Source organism: Pleurodeles waltl, chromosome 1_2 (assembly GCF_031143425.1).
Source record: "Pleurodeles waltl isolate 20211129_DDA chromosome 1_2, aPleWal1.hap1.20221129, whole genome shotgun sequence".
Classification (NCBI taxonomy): Eukaryota; Metazoa; Chordata; class Amphibia; order Caudata; family Salamandridae; genus Pleurodeles; species Pleurodeles waltl.
This window is the reverse complement of record NC_090437.1, coordinates 1,193,859,139-1,193,886,428: the sequence shown is the minus strand read 5'-3', so window position 1 is coordinate 1,193,886,428 and position 27,290 is coordinate 1,193,859,139. Positions and strand designations below refer to the sequence as shown.

Sequence of the window (27,290 nt, the reverse complement as noted above, 5' to 3'; positions counted from 1 at the left end):
CAGGATGCAGTCAATCTGTAATCTGAAAGGGTCTAATCCCTTTTGATACTTCGGTTACTGACCGCTGGGTCTCCATCTGTTGTATACATGGAGACAAAGGAAGTTATCCCCTCGCAATGGTTAAAATTGAATGGGGTCCCTTTCAGGATATGGTTTCGATAGGGGTGATGGATCGATTAATCGAGGACTGCATTATAGGGACTGATTATACTGGATTCTATGACCTATTAGATCAAGTCTGCAGAACCGCTGTAACTCCCGAATGGTGGACCGAAGCCCCTTTTTTCGATTCCACCATAGAAGTACCACCCCACAGAAAGAAACTCACACGAAAGGAGAAAAGACTTGAGAGAAGACAATATCAGGAAACCCGAAAGACGAAGGAAGTTCCTAAACTAGTAGCGGAAATTAGCAGCAGGCCCATCTCCTTCCAAACCAGCCAGAGAGAAGATCCTACCCTTTCCCACGCCTGGAGCTCGGCCAAAACGGAAATCACCAATGAGGTGGGTCCTTATTTTCTTATCAAGAAAAACCTCCTATACCGAATAACTATAACTGTTAAGGGAGAAACCAAGCAACAATTAGTAGTCCCTGAACCTTTCCGAACCCAAGTACTGTTTTTAGCCCATAATCAACCCGGGGGAGGTCATTATGGTCGGGAAAAAACAGAAGAATATCTGATGCGAAAATTCTATTGGCTCGGAGTGTATGCTCAGATACGCAGATACTGTTCCCAATGTCCTAGATGCCAATTAACTGAGCCAGGAATGCCCAGGAAAGCACCACTATACCCTTTACACATTATTGATATCCCTTTTAAACGGGTGGGTATGGATCTTGTAGGACCCATGCTGCCCTCTTCTAAAGGACATACTTACATTTTAGTCATAGTTGACTATGCGACTAGATACCCCGAAGCCATACCCCTCTCCAGCATGACCACCAAAACAATAGCACAAGCCATGATAACAGTATTTTCCCGAATAGGTTTTCCCCAGGAAATACTGACAGATCAGGGTACACCCTTTATGTCAAAACTCATGAAACCGATATGTCAGATATTAGGGATCACCCAACTACGGACCTCGGTCTATCACCCCCAGACAGACGGGCTGGTAGAACGATATAACCGTACTATAAAGACACTGTTGAGGAAAACCGTGGACGAATCCGGTCGCAACTGGGATCAGAAACTTCCCTTCGTCCTATATGCCATACGAACTCACGAACAGTCTTCCACGGGACACAGTCCCTTTGAATTAGTTTTCGGGAGACAGCCTCGTGGTCTCCTAGATATGGCCGCTGAGACGTGGGAGGAAGAACAGGAAGAAGGGAAACCCCTGATTGACAATATCCACCAACTCAAAAGTCCGTTGCAGACCCTCTGGGAAGATGTCCATAGTCATTTAGTCACGGCTCAAAAACAACAAAAATCGTACTATGACAAGGGAAGCAAAATACGTTCTTTTCTCCCCAATGACCAGGTCCTCATCATGCGACCTACATCTGAACATAAACTGATTGCTAAATGGCAAGGACCCTATAGGGTTATTAGAGCAGTCTCTCCTGTTACTTATCTATTAGAGATAAACACCGGCCCGAGGAAAACCCAAATTTATCATATAAATTTATTAAAACAATGGAGACCTTCAGAAGAGACTGAAGAGCAAACTGACGCCGGTTGTTTCGTCTCTTCTACCGAAGAACGGGAACTGGATCTATACCCTTTAAGAACAACCCATCCAGAAGAGAAACCCAATATTAATAAAGAACTAACCGAAACTGAAAAAACCCAATTAAACACCCTGGTTGAACAACATCCCCATTTCTTCTCAGAAATACTGGGAAAAACTTCATTGATATATCATCACATTAAAACACCTGTAGGACATGTAGTGCATCTTCGTCCTTATCGCATCCCTGAAGCACGAAAACCCATCATTGAAACCGAAGTTGAAACAATGTTAGCATTACGAGTTATTGAACCCTCTAACAGTCCCTGGAATTCCCCAGTAGTGTTGGTTCCTAAACCAGACGGATCGATAAGATTTTGTATTGATTTTCGCAAACTTAATGAGATCTCCCTGTTCGACGCCTACCCTATCCCCAGAGTGGATGACATCTTAGAGAAATTAGGGAAGGCTCGTTATTTATCTACCCTTGACTTAACCAAGGGATATTGGCAGATACCCCTCCACCCCGATGCCAAAGAAAAGACAGCCTTTTCAACCTCCTCCGGCCTTTATCAATACACGGTTTTACCTTTTGGTCTTCACGGCGCTCCCACGACTTTTCAGCGCCTGATGGATCAAATCTTAAAACCCTTCCAGACCTTTACCGCGGCCTACCTAGACGACATTGTCATCTTTAGCGAAACTTGGCAAGATCACTTATTACATCTACACTCAATCTTCTCCGCCTTAACTGAAGCCGGTTTAACTGCCAACTCTAAGAAATGTTTACTAGGAAGCACTGAAGTCTCATATCTAGGTTATATCATAGGGAGTGGCACTTTACAACCGCAGAAAAGCAAAGTTGAGGCCATACTTCACTCAGCTAAACCCAGAACGAAGAAAGACCTACGATCATTCTTAGGCTTAGTAGGATACTACCGCTGATTTATCCCCAATTATTCTACCGTTGCAGCCCCTCTGACTGATCTCCTGACCAAACAAAGACCCACGAAACTGGCTCCATTTACCGACTCCCAACAGAGTAGTTTTGAACGGTTAAAACAGTCCCTTACCACAGACCCGATACTAAAATGTCCTGATTTTTCAAACAGTTTTCACTTATATACTGATGCTTCGGACGTCGGTCTCGGAGCTGTACTCACTCAGCCAGATGGAGAGGGATTCGACCACCCTGTGGTTTTTCTAAGTAGAAAACTGTTTCCGCGAGAGACCCATTACCCAACTATCAAAAAAGAATGTCTCGCCATCAAATGGGCTGTGGACTCCTTGCAATATTATCTTTTAGGCAGGTCCTTCGTTTTATTTCCTGACCATGCTCCTCTCGCCTGGCTTGCCTCTCACAAAGACTCTAACTTCAGAATCTTGAGATGGTTCCTAGAACTCCAACCCTTTACGTTCCAGGTACGCCACATCCCTGGTTCCCAACAAGGTCCAGCCGACTACCTCTCCCGGTTTCCTCCTTCGTCCTCCTCGGTCCTCGAGCAGTCCCGATCAAGGGTAGGGGACTGTAGACGGGTCTCGGAGACCGCGTCTTACTTACCCCGAATCCGCCATTACTCGGCAGGCTCCTCGGAGACGACGTTGCGTTCCCCTGGCAACGAGGGGACGCCACGCCGGAACAGCTTCGACAACTTCCGGGTTCCGGCGGCAATACAAAAGAAGGACAACGATCCAGCGAAAAAAGAGAACGCGACGGAGGAACAGAGCGAGCAGGAGAGAACGCCGACCGGGAGAACAGAGTCACCGGCAGCCCCATCAAGGAAGCAGGAGTTGGACCGCAGAAGGTGCACAGAAACGCACGAAACGGCGAACGGAGAGACGCCGGAGACACGCGAATGCTGCCACGACCCCAGAGGGTCGTGGCTTAACAAGGTACGGTCCCTCCTAGGGACAGGAGGGTTACAGGGAATCACGGGCATCGGGAAAGGCACCAGGGAGGTGGGAGGAAGGACGGGGAGGGTGAGTGAGGCACAAGGGAAGGGGAAGGAAGGGAACCAGGCACTTTATGGACACCAGGAACCCTAAACCCCACCACTGACCACCCTCTCACGAACTCACCCTGCTTGCTGCCTTTTCCCTCACGAGCACAATAAATAGCCCAGTTCCACAGAAGGACTTACCTGTTCCTTTCTTTTCCCTTCATGCCCGAAGTCCGAGGGAGACGCCCACATCCTTCACAACCGGAACCGTCCCGAGGGAGAAGAAACCTAAGGGAAAAAGGAAAGAAACTGAGAAGAGCAGAAAACACAAGGCTTACCAAATATTTAAAACAGTGAATAAGAGAATATCCTGTGAATAAAACAGAGAATAAACTTCAAACATAAAAACAGATACCCCTTCTCTGACTCTACTTGATCCGCTCGTAAGACGGCCTACCACAGGGTCTTTCATTTGCACCCCAAGGATTGCAATATGGATCCTGAGACTCAAAAGCTTATGTTTTAAGGTAGATTATCTCCCTGGCAATAAAAATACTGCTGCTGACTTATTATCTAGAGTTCCTTTAGACATAAGGGAGGACTCCGAAACCCCAGAGTATCTTGTCATGATGATCACTAATGAGGAATGGAATTCTGCCTACCGGCAAGATGAATCATTACCCATGCTGAAATTGTTTGCTAAAGAAGGTTTGCCAAACTCCAGGAAAGATCTTAAAGATGACATCAAGCGTTACTGGGAGGTAAGGTATGAAATCTACAAAAACTGGAACTTTTTATTCAGGAACAATAAATGAATACCTCCAGTAAACTTAAGAAATAAAATCATTATACTTGCCCATGAAGGTCATTTGGGCAGAAGCCTGACTAAATCCCGTGTTAGGGAACAGTATTGGTTCCCCAATATGGACTCTATGATAGAGGCCGAAGTCAAGGATTGCTCCATTTGTGCAAACAGTGACAAGACAAGAATGGTTTGTAAAACCCCGATTTCCCCTGTGTCCGTTCCAGATAAACCTTGGACAAAGTTGGCTTTAGATATTATTGGACCAATCAGTATGGCAGGAGTGCTAAAACACTTTGCTTTAGTGTTAATTGATTATCATTCTCATTGGATTACTAATAAGATAGTTAATCAAATTACTACAGAGTCCGTTATCAATTTCTTGAAAGATGTATTTGCTGTCAAAGGCATACCGACTACCATTGTTACTGATAAGGGCGTTCAGTTGACTTCATCAACAATGAAAGATTTTCTGCTTTCCTCAATGTAAACCACCTTACTACAGCTCTATATTGCTCGCGGGCAAATTGTCTGGTTGAAAGAACCAACCGTGTGATCAAGGAGTGTATCCAACTACTCGGCATCAATCAGTTAAATGTAGAGAATGCTATTAGAGACATGCTATGGGCTTACCACACTACTCCTAATTCCATTACTAAAATATCTAAATTTTCAACGCTAAAAGGCAGAAAACCCAGCACAAAGTTCTTCCCCGTCTGGTTAGGAGGAGGTGATAAGATTGAACAATCCTCCCCACATGCAAAAGATAGGATAACTTTACATCAAGATAATTAAAAAAAATATTAGTATCTCAAACATGGTGCAAAACAACAAATGTGGAAAGTGGGAGATTGGGTGTATGTTAAAAAACCTATGGGAAGATTGAGGACAGGTATGAGTGACACCAAATTTATTGGACCTTTATGTATTGCTAAAGTCAAAAACAAAGTTGTTGTCTTAGAAAATGGTCAGTTTTGGAGTATGGATAGGACTGTCAAACGTGTCAAATCCTAGCGTTAAAAGAGAAAATTCCGATGAAGCCTCCTGGAAAAGGAAGGATCAATCAGATCATCATGCAGGAGACGACTTCAGTCAAAGAATAAGTGGTAGACAAACCCAAGCTCCTGTTTGGCATAAAGACTAGGAGTTTGCCACATGAGCCTGTTTGCACTATGTTAACCCAAATGTGTAGTTTCTCACAGATTATCTAGTTAAGAAATCTAACATTCTTTTGTTGTGTTCAGGATGGAAGATGTGTTGTAATATATATTAATAGAAGTTGTTTTAATAGTTGATTGGAATGTATCCTTATTGACATGTATTATCTCTGAGAACAGTTTAGTATGTAGAAGGTAGTATGTTCCACCTCCCCTTTCCCTCTAGAGTTGGAACATTCTGAGAGTTGACAGAAGGACAGGAGTTGACAGTAGAATGTTGAGGAGGAACAGAGTCCTGAGGAGAATGTGGTGTAGAGAGCTGTGGAAGATGGAGCAGTAGAGATGCAAAATAAAGACTGACATTGAAGAGTTGGTGTGGATTCTTTATAACAATTTAATTTGCTGTCCCTGGTAACAGGCAGTACCATTTACTAGGGGTTTTTAAGTAACTTATATTTGTCTATAAAGTGTAGCCCAATTTTACTATGTTTGAAGGAGAAAGCACAAGCACTTTAGCAATGGTCAGCAGGGGGTAAAGTGCACAGAGTCATAATGCCAGCAAAAACCTTTTCTGCAAAAATCAGGGTGTGAAAGCAAGATGTTTGAGGGAATACCTTGCCAAGGTTGTCAGGTCTATCAGCAGATGAGACGCATCTAATTGGATTCACTTCACTGTTTCTCTGAAGAACTTCCCCATGCTTACAGAGAAGAATTGCAGGAGATGAGATTTCACATGTTTTAATACTGGTTTGCTAACCAGTGACATTTCTTGGTTCAAATGATGAGACTTAAACCAGAGGTACATTCAGTGCTTAATTTGGAAAATGCGTGCCAGTGCCCAAAACGCTGCTCAGAAGCCCGCTGCTGGAGCTATCGAATGTGAGTGTGCAGAAGATTAATGCTGCGTAGTTCTGAATCTACTTTAGGTCTCTTAAATGCACTGCCAGACACTGCCTCCTCCTTTATCTCACTCCTTCAGGTCCCCACTCTCTCACTTCCTGGTCTTTTTCTCGTCTTTCTCTTCCACATTTTATGCCATTTTTACTCTTTTGCACTCTGGAAATATCTGTTAAGGAAAAATAAGTGCATTTCCCTGAAAAGAGTGCCGGTGGCCCCCACTGGCAACCACTGCCTCAAATCAAGCATTGGACATTAAGGGATTACAAATCTTGGTGCAAAGGTGTACTCAGCTGGGTTCTGTGATGCCATTTAGCAATACACTCCAGATGACTCTTGTTGTCTGGACTATGCTGTTAAAAAGAGAACAAATAAAGCAAGAGTGAGGTAAAGTGAGGTTGATGACTGGTCTAGAAAGATCTAGATGGGGTGAAGGAAAATAATCTATTCAAATGCTTACTTGCTATGTGTGTTCTGCTGACTTTTAAGCATAATCTTGATACTTGGGAATCAAAACACCTACAAGCACACGTCACGGAAGAGTGTCAAAAGAAGACCAAGAATCTAACACTTTATTTTGAATGAATAATGTAAAGAATATCAATAAAAAGAGTACTTATGATATTAATAATAATCTGGTACACACAGATAACTCCTGAACATCTCTTCTGTCTATGCAGCCTTTTTTTCTCAAGCAGTACAATGTTTGGCTTACTTGCAAATGACAACATTTAGTACATAAAACTCAAGTTGTAGACACTCAAATCCATGGGCCTTGAAAAGAAGGGGGAGTTAAAGCAACACCACTATAAGTCCTTTCATTGCTGCCACATGTCACAGAGGGTTAATACCCATCTATATCCACAACAGTTATAACAAAGATATCCCTACAAAACCATCAATCGGTTAAAGTGTGTGAGGCGGCCATCCACCTTTGGCAGTCATTGGTGAATCTTCTGCAGAACAGTGAATCATGTCTTCTTTTTTCTTTGATGCAGATTCTGGTGTAGTGGAGAATGACATACCCTCAGGGAGCTGAATCTTTGACGTAGACCTTCATGGTGTATATTTCCACTTTCCAATTCAGAAGAAACAGTAGAAGGTTCTACCTTTCAGTCTAAAGTCTGCTCTAAGGCCTTATTCTAATTATCTGGCAGTTGTAATTAAGATAGCAGAACATATTTGTCTACCTTTGCCTAGACAACTGGCTGACCAGAGTCTCTCATCACAAAATGTGTCGTCCAACTATCAGACAACGCTATCCATTCTCCACTGGCCGAGTTAGCAAGGAAATCATATCAAATTACCCTCTGTCCCAGCTTAGTCCACCCATCTTCTACCTGGGTGCGGTACTGTGCACTCAAGTCAATGCAGTGTGTTCTTCAGGGAGAGACTATCATCTATTATATATCCATCTTAATTGTCATTATCCTCTAAAGATAACAAATCCGACCCCACCCAAGATTTAGTCTGGGTTCAGTGTCATGCATCGTTTTTTCTAGTACTTTTTGTAGCTGTTCGATAAGCTGCCTCAGCAATTTACTGTGGATCAATAGTGCTAGTACTCCAGTTGCTGGGAGGGCAGGCTAATTCTGTCTTTGGCTGCAATTTAATGTACCCCTGGTAGTGCGTGGCAAATAATCTACTTCAGGGAGTAGGCCAATACACCAAGATATTCCAACACAATCAATAGTGATGCATGGACCTCATACAAATGTGGGGTGGATCTTCAAGTATAAGGGATATAGTCCCATAATGAAAGGGCTATTAATATCAATCTTCCAGGACTCAGAGCAGTCCCTGGAGCACTCATGTTTTTCATTGCAGCAATCAAGACAAAACCCCTGCTTGTGCAGATGGACAATACAACAAAGATGTAAGCATGAAGGAAAAGGACATGTTAAGACCTCTATCTTTTGAAGTTCAGTCAGTCTGGAAATGTCTTACTACCAGGCACCAGGAAATTACAGGTTCACATCCCCCTGGTGTTCAGTCTGTATTGTCAGACTCACTTAGTAGAACACTGCATGAAAATTATAGGTAAGTAGTAAACAACAGTGATACATAATAACAGCTGTGATTGGGAGTGTCCTAAGGTAGGCCTCTTCGCAGATGCAGGTATTAAAAAGCCTAGACCTTTGCCTCCAGGTATTTTCAGCCATAGATGGGGGTGAATGCCCTTTTGATAGACAGGTCAGGGACATTTTTGTTTTTGTATTTTGTACGCATTTCCATCCGTACTCTCAGTTCTATTGGTCTTCATCAGACTAATATACTTCAAAACAAGGATGATTAGAATAGTTCTGAAGCAAGCACACCAGTGGGACTGATCCTGCATCCCTACTTTCATTAATTGAATGTAGTGCCTTGACTTTCGTACAGTATTGACACCGATGTAGTTCCAAAATTGTATGGCTATTCTGAGAAAACGTAAACATCCATTGACTAGAACATCTTGTGTGTTTAAGAGGATGTGATTCTGCAGCTGGTGCGTTAAGAATAATTTTGATCCATCTAAATGTCAGGAGAAGATCATACTTACTTACCTTCATTTGGCAAGTTCAGAGCTGCACATTTTCTCAGTTAAGGTACACTTTGCAGCTGTTACTGTCTGTTTTCACACTAATCAGGAGGCAGTCTCCCCTATGGGAAATTAACTTTGTCAATGTAAAGGTATGTTTATTCCTTTTGTATTGATACACAAAGCATCTTTACAGCATTTCACTTGGAAAGCTCCATTTCCCATAGCTATTTCCTCATTTTGCAGGGTCTGTCATTCACAAGCCCTTTGCTGCAATTAGATGGATGATATTGTGCATTTTGCTTTTTTACCATATGGCTAACAAAGCTAGTCATGGTATGTATAAAGTCAACTCTATATGGGCAAAGCAGCTACAACAGCTCTACTAAGAAATCTCTCCATTTTAGAAATCTCTAACACTGACACATTGGTCGATTGGCCACACATTTGCAAGACATTGTTCTGTGCAATTCGTATAACTATTATTAGAACATTGGAATGGTCCACACCTTAAAGCAGCACTGTAAGACATGTCTCAGGCCTGCAGTGCAGTTTTAAACTTCGATTTCAACTTGGCAAAATAAAACTTTTGCCAGACCTAGTCGTTCCGTTTAATATCCATAAGTCAACTGTAAGGTAGGCCCTAAAGGCTCATAGGACATAGTGCTTATATTTAAAAAGAGAATGTGAGCTTAAGGTGTACATTTCCCAGCAGTGGAAAAACTCCTAAAGTCATTACAACATTAGAATGTTGAGAGCTCTTTTGAAGACAGTGTAGTGGCTCCTGGCTTATAATGGATGGTATAAGACTCCTGATATAACATTCCAATGTTTGCATTTATTTTTCTCCCTTTTTAATTTAGAACGTTATACCCACAGTAGGTGGAATATTCGAATAGCCTTTTAGACATTCTACTTTGGGCTTTTCCAGTTGTTAAAGCCCTCTCCCTCGTTAGGGCTATAAGGCTACATTAGGCTGTTGCTGAGTTCAGGATGAATAATAATGTAATAACAGGACTGCTGAAGCTGCCTACCTTACCGTAGCAATACTTTGATGGCCACTTTTGTTCCTGAAGTTGTGCCATCTTAATAATACACTAGTTCCCAAAAATGGTGCATGTAAAACATTTTAAGAATCTCAAAACAGAGGTGAAGCAAAAAATCACCCAAGTGCATTGCTTGAAGTCATTGAATAGCTTAAGTGACATGACAGACAGCATACTGGTATATGCATGCACAAGCCATAGACTTAAAAAATATTAACACTATCAAAATGTTGCTGACCTACAATATCCTTCATAAAGACAATTACAGCTGGTAGGCAACAACCTAAGGTAAGGTAAGTGTTTTTTTCTAGATGAAGATCTTAAAATGATTTTAAAGCAGTCCTTCTGATGTCAAAGCTGGGGTCCTTAAATCTCTGGAAACAAATCATGTAACGAAAGCCTTAATAGTGAGGGTGAAGCATAAGCATCAGAATACATATACTAAAGCCATGTAAACACCTAAAATGATGCTCAAGTATATGTTCCACAAACCTGTTGGCACAACACATCTTTGAGCAGAACTGCAGTAGTCACTTTACAACTTGTGAAATGTTGTGAATGTGCTAAGAAGCAACAGTACAAGTTTCCAAGTCACCTCTTAGCACTTGGTTATGCAGATCACTCTTCAACACATTATGCTCTGTTTGATACTTCCGTAGAATTGATAGGGACCTGACAAAGTATTTGAAACATCTATCTCATGAATGTACAATGGCTGAGAACAGTGCAAAGGTGCAAATCATGTAATATTCCTTAGCACTCCAAGGCTCAAAAATGCTAAACAGATGCATTTATACATTTAGATAACACTTCCAAGAGAAAAGGGGGTTTAAGATAAAAGAACAAATTAACTACAGTGGTTCTTCTATAACGCACACAGGTATCCTGCATGCAGCACATAAAGTTTGTCAAATCATAAGTCATGTTTTCAAGTCAAATTCTTCAAAGCACACCCCATAGAACAAAATAAACATACAAGGTAGCAGGTCTTTTATAGCAGATATAGCTCTCTATGGTGGGCAATAAGGCTATTAGAACATTCCGTCCCATTAGAGCAGGACATCCTAATTAAAAATAGGCTTCTCAGAGCCCATGAGGGTTGAAACACACCCCCTCACCGTGTGCCTCTAAAGCCCTTCTTTCACAGGTGTTGCTGTGATTGTTCAACAGATAACAGCTGTGCGTAGGGCCACGGCTGTTAGCTGTTGAACATTGCATAACTGTGAAAGGAGGCTGAATTCAGCCCCTGGTTCTCCCTGAGCTAAGCTAAACTGCTTTTCAACGTTCAGCCATGCTGGGGAAACCCAGAAGTTGAGCAGCATTACCCCCCTCCTTTCGAGGCTCCAGTGACACTGAGCTAATGAAGGGGGAAGGCTTTTTTTACCCTGCTCAATCCATATATTTTGGAGAGGCAGAGAAAAGATAGTGGCTGTGGCCGATACCAGTTTATATGGGCTGCTGGTGTTCCATTGTCTTCATTAGAGCTCTCAGCCTTGCAGTGTTTTAATTAACTATTATTTGGAGAAAGGGGTGGATTTTATTTTACATTGAAAGTACATTTATTTCAGAATAATGGTTATCTTTTCTGCAGATGAAAGGTTTGTTGCACACCAGAGTATTGCTCATGCAAATTCAATTTTCTATGTCTGATTCTTCCAGTTGCTGAAACTTCAGGATCGAGTTCTTAATAATGTTATCCTATATCTCCTTGGAGATGAAGATCCCCGGGTTCGACACGTTGCTGCAACATCCTTAGCAAGGTATTTTTGTGATAGTAGAAGCATAACACAATAGTACCTGTTCTTAGTTGAATGTTGTTATGCTACCCTTTCATCCATGGACTAGAGAGTAAATATTTGAACGTAGCATAGAACCCTATAGTGCAGTTAAACATAAAATGTGCCTTTGTAATTTGTACCTCATTTTAAGTATACTGTCTTAAAATAGTTGGTTCCAAAAATATTGTTTCTGGATATGTGCAGAATTGATATAGCTCATGTGTGACCATTACGTACATCATAACTGTTTTGAAGGTGACAAATATCAGTTGATCGAATTGTAATACTTTTGCCTCCTTCTAGTATCCTGTACTCTTGAACTGTCCATCATGAAATGTTTCTGGTTTTGATAGAATCTGGAGAAGTATCTCTACAACAACAAAAAACAAATTAACATCTGGTGTTAGATCCTAATATCCAGTGGTGCCGTTTGGGGAAGTTCATGTTTCATCCCTTACAAGTGACTCTGAGTCTTCACCCGGGCAGCCAGTAACTGGAAATGCAGCTGAGAAGGATATTGTACTCCTTTATCGAGACTGCTCCTTGGGTGCCGTAAAAGATGTGGAGTCATTTCAGTTTGGCAGTGTGTGCAATACTTAGAGGAAACATCTCCAATCCATTAAATAAATGCAGCATAAATTGTGCTTAATGGATCACCTTTACTGTTTCTCTTATCGTTGTTAAAGTGTAGAAAGTTACCAGGGCAACAATCCCAGCCCCAGAAGCATTAACTCTGTGCCAGTGTGGCACATTGAAGTGGATGACTGGCAGGTAATGGAGTGCTATTACTATGGCAGATGTGATTCCGGAGGTTCATGCTTCTAAAGAGATGAGCTGGCTTTGGAGCATGTTACACCTTGGCGGAGAGTACCAACTAGATTTCTTTACAGTAGTCTTGGGAAGAGAGCACCACTGACAAAGACAAGGGTGATCCCTCACGAGTACTATCTGAAAGATTCTGAAAACATTAAGTAGACCATATATAACTTTTTTCATGATGTAGTTCCTTGGTATTCTTGTAGCATTCTGACAGAGGCAGGAAAGCTATGTGTATCCATTAATAAATAGTTCAGTCTGCATACCTTTTCCCGACTTGTTGGAAACTCTTATGTATATTTGAATGTCTACATGCCAGTTTTTAGTAGTGGCATATACTTACCAGGCGAGTCATATGTTCATCAAAAGAGTCTGTGATAGAGGCAAGCCTTATGTAATTCTGAATGCTAAGTCAGTCCATGCTGAGAAGTAAGAGACCTAATGTCATGGCTAAAATTGAAAAATTATCAAATAAATCCTATTTTAGAGTTATTGGATAAGATTATCTTGGCAATTACAGATTAATCTCCCGGCTTCCGTGTGCAGCAAATGTCCTATAAAATGTAGACATTATCCAATTTTCAGCCTTTCTGAAACAGAACAACTTCTTCAATGGCTTTCCCTCCTAGATCTTCCCTCATAAATTGATAAATTGCTCAAATAAATTATATATTTTTTTGATTAGGATGAGCTGTGTGTGTTCTCATCTTACTTGACCAGTCAGCAGCTTTTTGCAAAGTTAACCTGATTGTACTCTAAAACGAGGTATCTTCTTAATGTGTTATGTAGGAGAAACTACCCAATGGGTCACATACTTCCTAGATAACACAACTCAAAGTTGAGGATACCAGTAACATGCAGATCACTGCATTAGGTTTTCAAAGCTCAAAGGAGCATTTCACTGAGAAACTAAATGGTTTAATCATATTTGACTCCTTGCTCAAGATCTGTAGTAATCCAGTGTCATTTTATGTTAACGTTTTTACAAATCTGAACTGTGGACTTTGAAGATTGAAGCCCAGTCGTAAGAGCATTTCTTGTGAGTCATTGTAGTTGTCCTCCATCCCCTCTGTTGTGGTGGCCTGCTAATAAGTGACATATTAAGTTATGGGGCCTTAGATGATTGTTGTGAAAATGAATCACTCTAGTCTATATGTTAAATTTGAGTGCATTGTTGTTCATGTGGGTTAACAACAGAACCTCCATGCATATTAGATTTGTGACGTTTATGCTGATTTCTCTTTACTAGACAATATAAACTTAAGAAAATATTGTTTTATAAATATGTGATGGCTTTGCTCACTGCTACTTTAGTGTTTAATTCACATTGGCGTGAAGTTGATAAAAGCTCAGTAGTGCTATATGTGTAGAAAGCTACTAAGGACGTAAGGGTAGTTTCTGTGGAAATATGTTGATTTGTTGTGCATCTCGTCTAGTTATACATATGTATTTGCTTTGCAATAAACAATTTGTGACTAATTTTCAGTGTATGTGTTTGATTTTTAGACTTATTCCAAAGCTTTTTTTTAATTGTGACCAAGGACAGGCTGATCCGGTAGTAGCAGTTGCACGAGACCAGAGCAGTGTCTATTTGAAACTTCTTATGCATGAAACCCAACCTCCATCTCACTTTGCAGTTAGCACTATCACCAGGTAGGTACAATAATTCCTATTTTTGCTGCCTTTATATTAACATGAAAAGTTGTGCATTTGTTGGAATTTTATATATCCTAGTAAACAAATCCATTATCACGTGTTAGCTACTTTGTTTTATCCGTTTGCTCTTGTTCTGAATGCACTAATGAAACATGGAATTATTCTGGACCTGGTGTAAAGTATGCTTACATTATGCCCCATTCCTTCCTGTCTTCCGTGATCTTATTGAAAACCTTTTACCTGCACTTATTGTTTTTTTAAATAATTATTTAGCGATATGTATGTGCTATTAGCGTAAACTATAAATTGAAACCACCATGAGTGATGTTGCACCTTTAAGTAAAACGCCCTCAGTTCTCTGGAGGCTGAGGATACTGAGCATGCAGTAAACCATTGTATTCTCTTCTGCTATTACTTTAATGCACAGGAGAATCTATAGAAACTCTGCCCTTCAGTATATTTTGGTTTTATTTCCTTTTTCTCCTTCCTAGTTTGGGATTAATACCACTTTAGCGTCACATGTTTAATCTTATTGGCAGTAAAATAAACCTTTGCAATAATCCATTGCTAATATGTCTGGTCTATAACTGTAAGGGCGCCTTTACTGATTGGGGAGTTTCTCTGTGAGGTATGTCACTGGTCAAGTGGAATGCAACAATAGTTAATTGGGTGGATTAATATTTGCACCAGGGCAAAAATGTTGAGTGAATGAGTGCATGGAAGGATGGGTGAGTGATCTAGCAGATGGAAGTGTGCATGCACTTTCATTTATAAGCAATACCAATTGGTGGGTGAAGCGTGACTACAACTATTGAAATAGAGGGTGCTTAAGCTCATAGTTACTCCAGTATTGAAACTTTCATAGATTCACATGCTTGAATAATTTCCCTTCGTCAAGATGGGAGTCCCCGGTACCTTAAAAAAAAATGGTGTCAATATGGACATAACATACATGCCTTAAACCCTTTAGTTTAGTATCATATCATAGTCATTGAGCACAAAGGACTAAACTTAAGGATCAACCAATCAGGCTACACTACCTCCTAAGAGAAGCTTCAGTGCCTCAGATTTTCTACTGCACGTCGTGCTAGGGAGTCTGCACTGAGCTCTGCCCAGTTTCTTTCCTCACAACTGTACCAAAGAATCTCTGCTGATTGTCTACTGAATTTTTCAACAACTTCTCACAGATTTGCCCTAGATTTTAGTATTCTTGGTGTCCTAAACTGACGTGTTAATATATCAGAAACACCTAAAAAAGGGCCCCTCAGGAAAAAAAGGTTCCACATATATGACCCTTAAGAGGACTGCATTTACTGCCTCTATCCAGATCATAAACCTTTTTCTAATAAGACATTAAAGGACCGTGATGGGTGACTCCTTGTGTGGTTCCTGAGACTTAAGTCAAGAGATAGTCCTGTCTCTGAAGAAGAGAACAATACATCATCGCTGTCCTCTAAAAAGACACCTGTTAAGAGACGTACAGAGGATTCCAGAGCTCAATCTTCTAATGAACCACCCAAGAAGGCTTCTAAAAAGTCTCTGGATATCTACAGACATAGAGGATCTAAGTCTCCTCAGAAGAGCAAGCTGTGTTCTTCATCTAAAGTGGAGGTAAAGACTTCAAAATCTCTCAAATGCCTTCAAAAATCTACCTCTGCACTGCCAACGGATACCTCGTCAACCACTCCATCGACGAGGAAATCGACGATGAAAGTGGTGAATGCAATCCCAACATATACTGCAAACACTATCACAGTGCCTGTAGCGACATCCTCCTCGTCGACGACGGCATCCTCGGCTGCCTTCACACCTATTTCGTCGATACTCAAGATAACCTCCTCATCGATGATGGCGCACCCGTCAACGATGACAGCCCCTTTGACACTGACCCTGTCATCGATGGTACCACTGACGACGATGCCCACGTCTACAGGCATGGACCCATCAACAATGCTTACCTCATCGACGAGAAAAATTAACTTTCAGACTCTTCCATCGTCTAGGACTTTGTCAACGTCCAAACCAATCCAAAAACAAAGAAGGGAAAAATAATCACATCAGCACAAACATCACCAAGTAAAGTGCCTTCATTGATTCCCTCCTACCTCCTGGATGAAGACTCAGACGAAGACCATCTTTTTGGGGCAGTTCTTAGCCATCACAATTGCACATAAAATGCCCGGACAATTCAGATCGAGAAGACGATGAGCAGCAGTATTATGACACAACCACATTACCAATTACACCAATATCAAGGACAAATGGTATGGACGCCATCAACGTTGGTAACAAATCTCCAAATGGTGCTATCAGACTATAAAAACAGATTTCCACCAACTGCAGACCCTGTTCAGTGCAGTTCTGTCCCACCTCCACCTTCAACTCCAGCATCTCGTTGCCTTCTACTCCATGCCTACCACATTCTCCGCAGGTCACACAGATAGATGATCCCATGTCATTTGAGGGAGGCAGAGGGGGAGGGGAGCTTCAGGACCTCCAGGATGAATGGGATGATTACATATTGCCAGCACCATCATCTCCTTCTCCAACACCCATTGACTGCCCCCAGAAGATATAGGAGGTTTTCACAATATACTAGAGCGTGAAGCACTTCGATTTGGGCTTCCAATTCTGACAAAACAAAAAATCTTTATGAATTTAAAGAACCTTACAGGAAAAGTGTCCTTGCCACACTCATTATCGATTCTATTTGGATATTTAGGAAGAGGGCCTGAAATTAATGCACAACTCAGCTTTAGTTCCAGTGGTGTTACCATGGCTGGATAAAAAATACAAGGCCCCAGAGGATGCACCAGCTTGCCTGACAGGTCAGCCAAGACCAGATTTTGTGTTTCCTCATGGAGCCCAGAGAAGGTCTAGGAACCCTTCAACACCTCTATCAGCGCCCCCAGATAAAGACGTTAGACGTCTAGACAGTATAGGAAAACGCTTTCCAGCAATGTCAGTGCTTACAATCAGAGCTGCAAAATCATTAGCCCTGCTGGGTAGATGCGACAGACAGTTATGTTTGGATGTGGCATAGTAAATAGACAAACTTCTGGATGACACGAAAGGAGAGGCAAAAAAAATGTTAGCAGATGAGGAACACACTTCTTTTGAAGTCATTGACTGCGCGTTGGACATCGCTACTACTTGGTTCAGGCAACTGCTGGGAGGAGCAGTTTGACGTCATCAAGGTTGGCCCAAAGATATCTCGTTCAGGCCCGAGGTACAAGCACTGGGTCTGCCCTATGATGGACAAGCTTTGTTTGGAAAACAAGTTGACAGTGCTCTCCAAACAATTGAGACAGATGCAGACATGGCTAAGTCACTGGGCACATTACAGTATAGGAAACTGCCCTTATACGAAGAGGACAGGTATCATACAGAGGGGAGTACCAACAATATCGTTGTCCAACTTACTTCTCTTCAACCCAACAATTTCAGAGCCATTACCAACGAAGGGAACATCCATCAGCTGTCCAAGTCAGACCTCCACCCAGAGGAAAATCTGGTCAGCAAGACAAGGACACCGCCCGTTGACAATGACCTATTCCAGGCGCCGGCTACTCCCCTCAATATTCCTACCAAAAAAGCAGAAAGAATAACCTATCATCAACACCATTGGAGGCAGATAACAACGGACCAGTGGGTTACAGACCCAGTCCGGTTTGCGCACACATTAGTATTTATACAGACACCACCTCCAATGCCCTCACAACCTTTTCTCCAAAATCATCTCTGTATTCTCAAAGGGGAAGTAAACAATATGAACACAAAAGGAGCTGTAGAAAAAGTACCCCTGTCACAGAGAGGAAAATGTTTCTACTCCAGTTTCTTCTTAATACGAAAGAAGCCAAATTAATAGAGACCAATCTTGGAAACAGTTTTTCAAAATGGGCACATTGAAAGATATCCTACAGCTCCTAAATAAGGGAGACTATATGGCATTGATAGTCCTTCAAGATGCATATTTTTATAGCTCCATCCATCCAAGACAGAGGAAGTTCCTCAGGCTTACAGAAGCCGGCAGTCACTATCTGTTTTGAGTATTACTCCTCGGTCTTAAGTCTGCTCCTCGAATCTTTATGAAATGCCTCTCCCCGGCAGCGGCCTTCCTCAGGCAGCAACAGCATCAAATATTCCCATATCTTGATGACTGGCTTATCAGGATACCTTCCAGCTACTAAGCAAGACGGTCCACCATGGTTTGTGTTCCATGAGTTAGGTCTTGCGCGCAATCTGATAAAGTCATCTCTCCATCCATAATGTTCTTGGGAGCAGTATTAGACATGAGAGTGAACAAAACATATTCACCCGACGAAAAAAAGAAAAAAAAGTTGCTCAAGTTGGCAAAAATAATACAAAACAGAACATCACTTTCAGTTTGCTGTTAAAAATCCCTTTTGGGCATGATGTCTTCCTGCATCCATCTAATGCCCCACTGCCGCCTACACGTGCGCCCACTTCCAGAAGAACTGGGCATCAAATGGGAACAAGCAACAGGAAGCTTTGACATTGCATGGGCACCTTTACTATATACACAACTCCTACCTTACCCTTTTTGGGGAAAACAATCTAAGATGGAGTCAACGCCCATGCGCAATGGAGCCGAAAGGGAGGAGTCCCTCGGTCTCGTGACTCGAAAAGACTTCTTCGAAGAAAAACAACTTGTAACACTCCGAGCCCAACACTAGATGGCAGGATAATGCACAGCATGTGAATCTGCAGCGTCTCATGCCACGAACAGATGTACACTGGGTAAGTGACATTTTCCATATCTGTGTGTGTGTATATATATATATATATGTTCGATGGCATGTGTAGCTGCAGATACACATGCTGTGCACATCCCGCCATCTGGTGTTGGGCTCGGAGTGTTACAAGTTGTTTTTCTTCGAAGAAGTCTTTTCGAGTCACGAGACCGAGAGACTCCTCCCATTTCGACTCCATTGCGCATGGGCATCGACTCCATCTTAGATTGTTTTTTTTCCGTCATCGGGTTCGGACGTGTTCCTTTTAGCTCCGTGTTTCGGGTCGGAAAGTTAGTTAGAATCTCGGAAAAATCGTCGGTATTGTTTGCGTTCGGTATCGGGTTAGTTACAGCAGATCGACACCGAATTAAGAAGAGCTCCGGTGGCCCTTCGGGGTTTTCTTCCATCCCCGTCGGGGCCTAGTCGGCCCGGCCACGTGTCTCTTCAAGGCTGATGGAACGGACCCCATTCCGCTTCTGTCCAGAATGCCATAACAAGTATCCATATACAGATCAACATCTGGTCTGTAACTTGTGTTTGTCATCAGAACACAAGGAGGATACTTGTGAGGCCTGTTGAGCGTTTCGGTCCAGGAAGACACTCAGGGACCGAAGAGCAAGAAGACTGCAAATGGCGTCGGCGCCGACAGGATAAGAGCGTTTCGAGGAGGAGGAAAAAACATTCTACACCTAGGAGTCGGACTCTGAGGAGATCGATCCCGAGGAAACGCCGAAAACCGTGAGTAAGACGTCGAAAACAAAAACTCACGAGAAAAGCACTAAAGCCCAGGGGACGCCACCGCCAACAGGCCATGGCTTAACCCAAAAAAGTGGTGACCGAGCCAAGGCACCGAAAAAGGGCACGCTGGTGTCGAAGTCATCCGACTCCGGTCGAGATACCGCCACACAGCAATCTCGGACCCTAGACATCGGCTCTGAGAAATCTCGGCACCGTGACAGCGGCACCGAACAAATTCGGCACCGAGACACCACCACGCCGAAAATTACAAAGGTTTCTTCGGAGCCTAAAAAGACCTCCGAAAAAGTTTCGGTTCCGAAACATCCAGCCTCGGAGCCGAGAACAGGTTCCTATACAGAGGAACAAGGATTAGCCTCACAAATGAAAAAACATAGATTTGGAGAGGAACTTCAAGCTGTAGAGCCAGACTATACTCAAAGAAGGCTCCACATTCATCAAGACACAGGGAAAATAACCACTCTTCCTCCAATTAAAACAAAAAGAAAACTTGCCTTTCACGAAAAGGACAAGGAGCCACAGGCAAAGGTGGCAAAGAAAACGACTCCACCACCATCAGTGCACACATCACCAGTAGCAACTCCTCCACTGATGCACTCACCGACTCATACTGCCATGAGTCAGGATGATCCCGATGCATGGGACCTTTACGATGCTCCAGTATCGGACAACAGCCCAGACTCGTACCCTACCAGGCCGTCCCCTCCTGAGGACAGTACATCTTACACACAGGTGATCGCAAGGGCAGCTGCTTTCCATAACGTCACCTTGCATTCAGAACCAATTGAGGATGACTTCTTGTTTAACACGCTAACCTCCACTCATAGCCAGTACCAAAGACTACCTATGCTCCCAAGAATGCTAAAACATTCAAAACAAATCTTTCAGGATCCTGTTAAAGGTCGAGCCATAACTCCAAGGGTGGAGAAAAAGTACAAGCCACCGCCAACAGATCCTGTTTACATTACAACGCAGTTAACTCCAGACTCAGTAGTTGTCGGGGCAGCTCGTAAGAGAGAAAATTCTCATACCTCGGGAGACGCACCACCTCCAGACAAAGAGAGTCGCAAATTTGATGCTGCGGGCAAAAGGGTTGCAGCACAAGCAACAAACCAATGGCGCATTGCCAATTCACAAGCGCTTTTGGCAAGATATGACAGAGCTCACTGGGATGAGATGCAACATTTGATAGAACACTTACCCAAGGAGTTCCAAAAAAGAGCACAACAAGTGGTGGAAGAAGGACAAAGTATCTCGAATAATCAGATACGGTCTTCAATGGATGCAGCAGATACGGCTGCAAGGACAGTAAATACTGCAATAACAATAAGAAGGCACGCATGGCTCCGCACGTCAGGTTTCAAGCCGGAAATTCAACAAGCCGTGCTAAATATGCCATTTAATGAACAGCAGTTGTTTGGGCCGGAAGTCGACACTGCTATTGAGAAACTCAAAAAAGACACTGATACGGCAAAAGCCATGGGCGCACTCTACTCCCCGCAGAGCAGAGGCACCTTTCGCAAAACACCTTTTAGGGGAGGGTTTTGAGGACAACCTACAGAAACCACAACATCACAAACCAGGCCCACTTACCAAAACCAATATCAGCGGGGAAGTTTTCGGGGGCAATATAGAGGGGGACAATTCCAAAGAAGTAGAGGAAAATTCCAAAGCCCCAAAAGTCCTCAAAATAAGCAGTGACTCACAAGTCACACATCCCCATCACATAACACCTGTGGGGGGAAGATTAAGCCAATTTTACAAACATTGGGAGGAGATAACAACAGATACTTGGGTACTAGCAATTATCCAGCATGGTTATTGCATAGAATTTCGCGAATTCCCTCCAACAGTCCCACCGAAAACACACAGTATGTCAAAACAACATATAAATCTTCTAGGCTTAGAAGTTCAAGCATTGCTCCAAAAAGAAGCAATAGAATTAGTACCCAAACAAGAACTAAACACAGGAGTTTACTCACTGTACTTTCTAATACCCAAAAAAGACAAAACACTAAGACCTATACTAGATCTCAGAATATTAAATACATACATCAAATCAGACCATTTTCACAAGGTTACATTACAAGAAGTAATCCCACTGCTCAAACAACAAGACTACATGACAACACTGGATCTAAAGGATGCATATTTCCATATACCAATACATCCTTCACACAGGAAGTACCTAAGGTTTGTATACCAAGGGATACACTACCAATTCAAAGTGTTGCCATTCGGAATAACAACTGCGCCAAGAGTTTTTACAAAATGTCTAGCAGTAGTAGCTGCACATATCAGAAGGCAGCAAATACATGTGTTCCCGTACCTAGACGATTGGTTAATCAAAACCAACACGCAAAAACAGTGTTCACAACACACAAATTACGTCATAGAAACCCTACACAAACTAGGTTTCTCAATCAATTACTCAAAGTCACACCTTCTGCAGTGTCAAACACAGCAATACCTAGGAGCAACAATCAACACAGTAAAAGGAATTGCCACTCCAAGTCCACAAAGAGTCCAAACATTCCAAAATGTCATACAAGCCATGTATCCAAACCAAAAGATACAGGTCAAATTAGTAATGAAACTCCTAGGCATGATGTCCTCATGCATAGCCATTGTCCCAAACGCAAGATTGCACATGCGACCCTTACAACAGTGCCTAGCATCACAGTGGTCACAGGCACAGGGTCAACTTCTAGATCTGGTGTTGATAGATCGCCAAACATACAGGGAGTGCAGAATTATTAGGCAAGTTGTATTTTTGAGGATTAATTTTATTATTGAACAACAACCATGTTCTCAATGAACCCAAAAAACTCATTAATATCAAAGCTGAATATTTTTGGAAGTAGTTTTTAGTTTGTTTTTAGTTTTAGCTATGTTAGGGGGATATCTGTGTGTGCAGGTGACTATTACTGTGCATAATTATTAGGCAACTTAACAAAAAACAAATATATACCCATTTCAATTATTTATTATTACCAGTGAAACCAATATAACATCTCAACATTCACAAATATACATTTCTGACATTCAAAAACAAAACAAAAACAAATCAGTGACCAATATAGCCACCTTTCTTTGCAAGGACACTCAAAAGCCTGCCATCCATGGATTCTGTCAGTGTTTTGATCTGTTCACCATCAACATTGCGTGCAGCAGCAACCACAGCCTCCCAGACACTGTTCAGAGAGGTGTACTGTTTTCCCTCCTTGTAAATCTCACATTTGATGATGGACCACAGGTTCTCAATGGGGTTCAGATCAGGTGAACAAGGAGGCCATGTCATTTGATTTCCTTCTTTTATACCCTTTCTTGCCAGCCACGCTGTGGAGTACTTGGACGCGTGTGATGGAGCATTGTCCTGCATGAAAATCATGTTTTTCTTGAAGGATGCAGACTTCTTCCTGTACCACTGCTTGAAGAAGGTGTCTTCCAGGAACTGGCAGTAGGACTGGGAGTTGAGCTTGACTCCATCCTCAACCCGAAAAGGCCCCACAAGCTCATCTTTGATGATACCAGCCCAAACCAGTACTCCACCTCCACCTTGCTGGCGTCTGAGTCGGACTGGAGCTCTCTGCCCTTTACCAATCCAGTCACGGGCCCATCCATCTGGCCCATCAAGACGCACTCTCATTTCATCAGTCCATAAAACCTTAGAAAAATCAGTCTTGAGATATTTCTTGGCCCAGTCTTGACGTTTCAAGTTGTGTGTCTTGTTCAGTGGTGGTCGTCTTTCAGCCTTTCTTACCTTGGCCATGTCTCTGAGTATTGCACACCTTGTGCTTTTGGGCACTCCAGTGATGTTGCAGCTCTGAAATATGGCCAAACTGGTGGCAAGTGGCATCGTGGCAGCTGCACGCTTGACTTTTCTCAGTTCATGGGCAGTTATTTTGCGCCTTGGTTTTTCCACACGCTTCTTGCGACCCTGTTGACTATTTTGAATGAAACGCTTGATTGTTCGATGATCACGCTTCAGAAGCTTTGCAATTTTAAGAGTGCTGCATCCCTCTGCAAGATGTCTCACTATTTTTGACTTTTCTGAGCCTGTCAAGTCCTTCTTTTGACCCATTTTGCCAAAGGAAAGGAAGTTGCCTAATAATTATGCACACCTGATATAGGGTGTTGATGTCATTAGACCACACCACTTCTCATTACAGAGATGCACATCACCTAATATGCTTAATTGGTAGTAGGCTTTCGAGCCTATACAGCTTGGAGTAAGACAACATGCATGAAGAGGATGATGTGGTCAAAATACTCATTTGCCTAATAATTCTGCACTCCCTGTACATCTCGCTTCAATGGTGGAACAGTATAAATTTAAACCAAGGGCGGCCTTTTCAAGACCCAGTGCCTCAATACGTGATCACAACAGATGCTTCCATGGTAGGGTGGGGAGCACACCTCAACCAACATAGCATCCACGGACAATGGGACACTCAACAAAAACAACTTCATATAAATCACTTAGAACTGCTAGCAGTATTTCTAGCATTGAAAGCATTTCAACCACTAATAACCCACAAACACATTCTTGTCAAAACAGACAACATGACAATAGTGTATTATCTGAACAAACAGGGAGGGACACACTCGACACAATTGTGTCTCTTAGCTCAAAAGATATGGCATTGGGCGATTCACAACCACATTCGCCTAATAGCGCAATTCATACCAGGAATTCAAAACCAGTTAGCCGACAATCTCTCTCGGGATCACCAACAGATCCGCGAATGGGAAATTCATCCCCAGATACTAAAAACTTACTTCCAAAGATGGGGAACACCACAAATAGACCTATTCGCAACAAAAGAAAACGCAAAATGCCAAAACTTCGCATCCAGGTACCCACAGCCTCACTCTCAAGGCAATGCGTTATGGATGAGTTGGTCAGGGATATTTGCATACGCTTTTCCCCCCTCTCCCACTCCTTCCGTATCTAGTAAACAAATTGAGTCAAAACAAACTCAGACTAATACTGATAGCACCAACTTGGGCACGACAACCTTGGTACACAACACTACTAGACCTATCAGTAGTGCCTCATATCAAACTGCCAAACAGACCAGATCTGTTATCTCAACACAAACAACAGATCAGACACCCGAATCCAGCATCACTAAATCTAGCGATTTGGCTCCTGAAATCTTAGAATTCGGACATCTAGACCTTACACAAGAATGCATGGAGGTCATAAAACAGGCTAGGAAACCAACCACAAGACATTGCTACGCAAATAAGTGGAAAAGGTTTGTTTATTACTGCCATAATAATCAAATCCAACCATTACACGCATCTGCAAAAAACATCGTAAGCTACCTACTACACTTACAAAAGTCCAAGTTAGCTTTTTCATCCATTAAAATACATCTCACAACAATTTCGGCTTATCTGCAAATTACGCATTCAGCTTCATTATTCAGAATCCCAATCATAAAAGCATTTATGGAGGGTCTGAAAAGGATTATCCCACCAAGAACACCACCAGTTCCTTCGTGGAACCTCAACATTGTATTAACATGACTCATGGGTCCACCATTTGAACCCATGCACTCATGTGAGATACAGTACTTAACATGGAAAGTAGCCTTTCTAATAGCTATCACATCTCTCAGAAGAGTAAGTGAAATACAAGCCTTTACCATACAAGAACCCTTTATACAGATACACAAACATAAAGTAGTTCTGCGCACAAATCCTAAATTCTTACCTCAAGTCATATCACCGTTCCACTTAACTCAAACAGTGGAACTTCCAGTGTTCTTCCCAGAACCAGATTCTGTAGCTGAGAGAGCATTTCATACATTAGACATCAAAAGGGCACTAATGTACTACATTGATAGAACCAAACAAATTCGCAAAAAAAAACAATTGTTTGTTGCTTTCCAAAAACCTCATACAGGGAATCTAATATCGAAACAAGTCATTGCCAGATGGATAGTTAAATGTATTCAAACCTGTTATATAAAAGCAAATAGAGAACTACCTATTACACCAAAGGCACACTCCACTAGAAAGAAGGGTGCCACCATGGCCTTTCTAGGAAACATACCAATGACTGAGATATGTAAGGCAGCCACATGGTCTACGCCTCATACATTTACCAAGCATTACTGCGTGGATGTGTTAACAACACAGCAAGCCACAGTAGGACAAGCAGTATTAAGGACATTATTTCAAACAACTTCAACTCCTACAGGCTAAACCACCGCTTTTGGGGAGATAACTGCTTACTAGTCTATGCACAGCATGTGTATCTGCAGCTACACATGCCATCGAACGGAAAATGTCACTTACCCAGTGTACATCTGTTCGTGGCATGAGACGCTGCAGATTCACATGCGCCCTCCCACCTCCCCGGGAGCCTGTAGCCATTTTAAGTTGACAAAAAATTAAGCTTGTACATTTGTAAATATATCACTTTTAGTCACATTATGTACATACATATTTACTCCATTGCATGGGCACTATTACTATATACACAACTCCTACCTCACCCTCTGCTGGGAAAACAATCTAAGATGGAGTCGACGCCCATGCGCAATGGAGCCGAAAGGGGAGGAGTCCCTCGATCTCGTGACTCGAAAAGACTTCTTCGAAGAAAAACAACTTGTAACACTCCGAGCCCAACACTAGATGGCTGGATATGCACAGCATGTGAATCTGAAGCGTCTCATGCCACGAACAGATGTACACTGGGTAAGTGACATTATATATATATATATATATATATATATATATATATATATATATATATATATATATATATATACACATATACAGTAATAGGAATTAGCATAAGAAACAACAAGCATTGGTAAGAAATAGTAGAAAATAGCTAGGGCCCTAGAGGAGGGCCAAACCATATACTAAAATTGTGGAATGCAAAGTTAGGTCCTCCACCCAAGGATGTGGAGTAGTTAGTTGGGAGCTGGGACAACTAGGAACCACATGAAGTGAGTGCTTAGATAACCCCCAGCGACCAGGACAGCAGAGGTAAGTTATCTGGTTTTCCCATAGGCAGATGGACTTAGAAAAGGAACTGTGCAAGAACAGGACCACACCAGAGGTACCCGAAGGTGGGTTCTTGAAGAGGAGGACCTGCTAAAGAAGGGGGACAGAGTCCAGTCCACGATGGAGTGTCCAGACGGGGCAAGAGCCACAGCCCACCCTTTTGTGTGAAAAGATCTGTGTCGACGAAGGAGGATGAAGACCAACTGCGGAGTCCTAGAGCTGCAGAGGAGACCCCAGAGTTGTGCAGAAGATGTCACATGCCGGTTGACCAGTTGCAGAGGGGTCAGGAGGACCACCAAAAAGCCTTGGCAAATGCAAACCAGGGCAGAAGAGGAGTTGCAGATCTGAAGAGGACCAGCAAGGTCCTGGGGACTCGGCCCTGGGAGGAGGAGTCTGGGCTGACCCTCAGCAGTCGGGAGAGCCAGCAGAGGAGCTACTTGCAGCCTGAAGATTGGAACAGAAGTC

The 27,290-nt window shown here is 42.4% G+C and overlaps 1 protein-coding gene across 2 annotated transcripts in view; it reads left to right on the top strand.

Annotated features, from left to right (window-relative positions):
- The window catches only part of HTT (huntingtin), a 1,416,422-nt gene that overhangs the window by 334,025 nt on the left and 1,055,107 nt on the right, over positions 1-27,290 (top strand). For both annotated transcript variants that reach the window (XM_069203496.1, XM_069203501.1), the window contains 2 exons: positions 11,696-11,796; positions 14,137-14,283. In XM_069203496.1, coding sequence (XP_069059597.1) covers positions 11,696-11,796; positions 14,137-14,283 — 248 coding nt within the window. The remainder of the gene's footprint in view (positions 1-11,695; positions 11,797-14,136; positions 14,284-27,290) is intronic.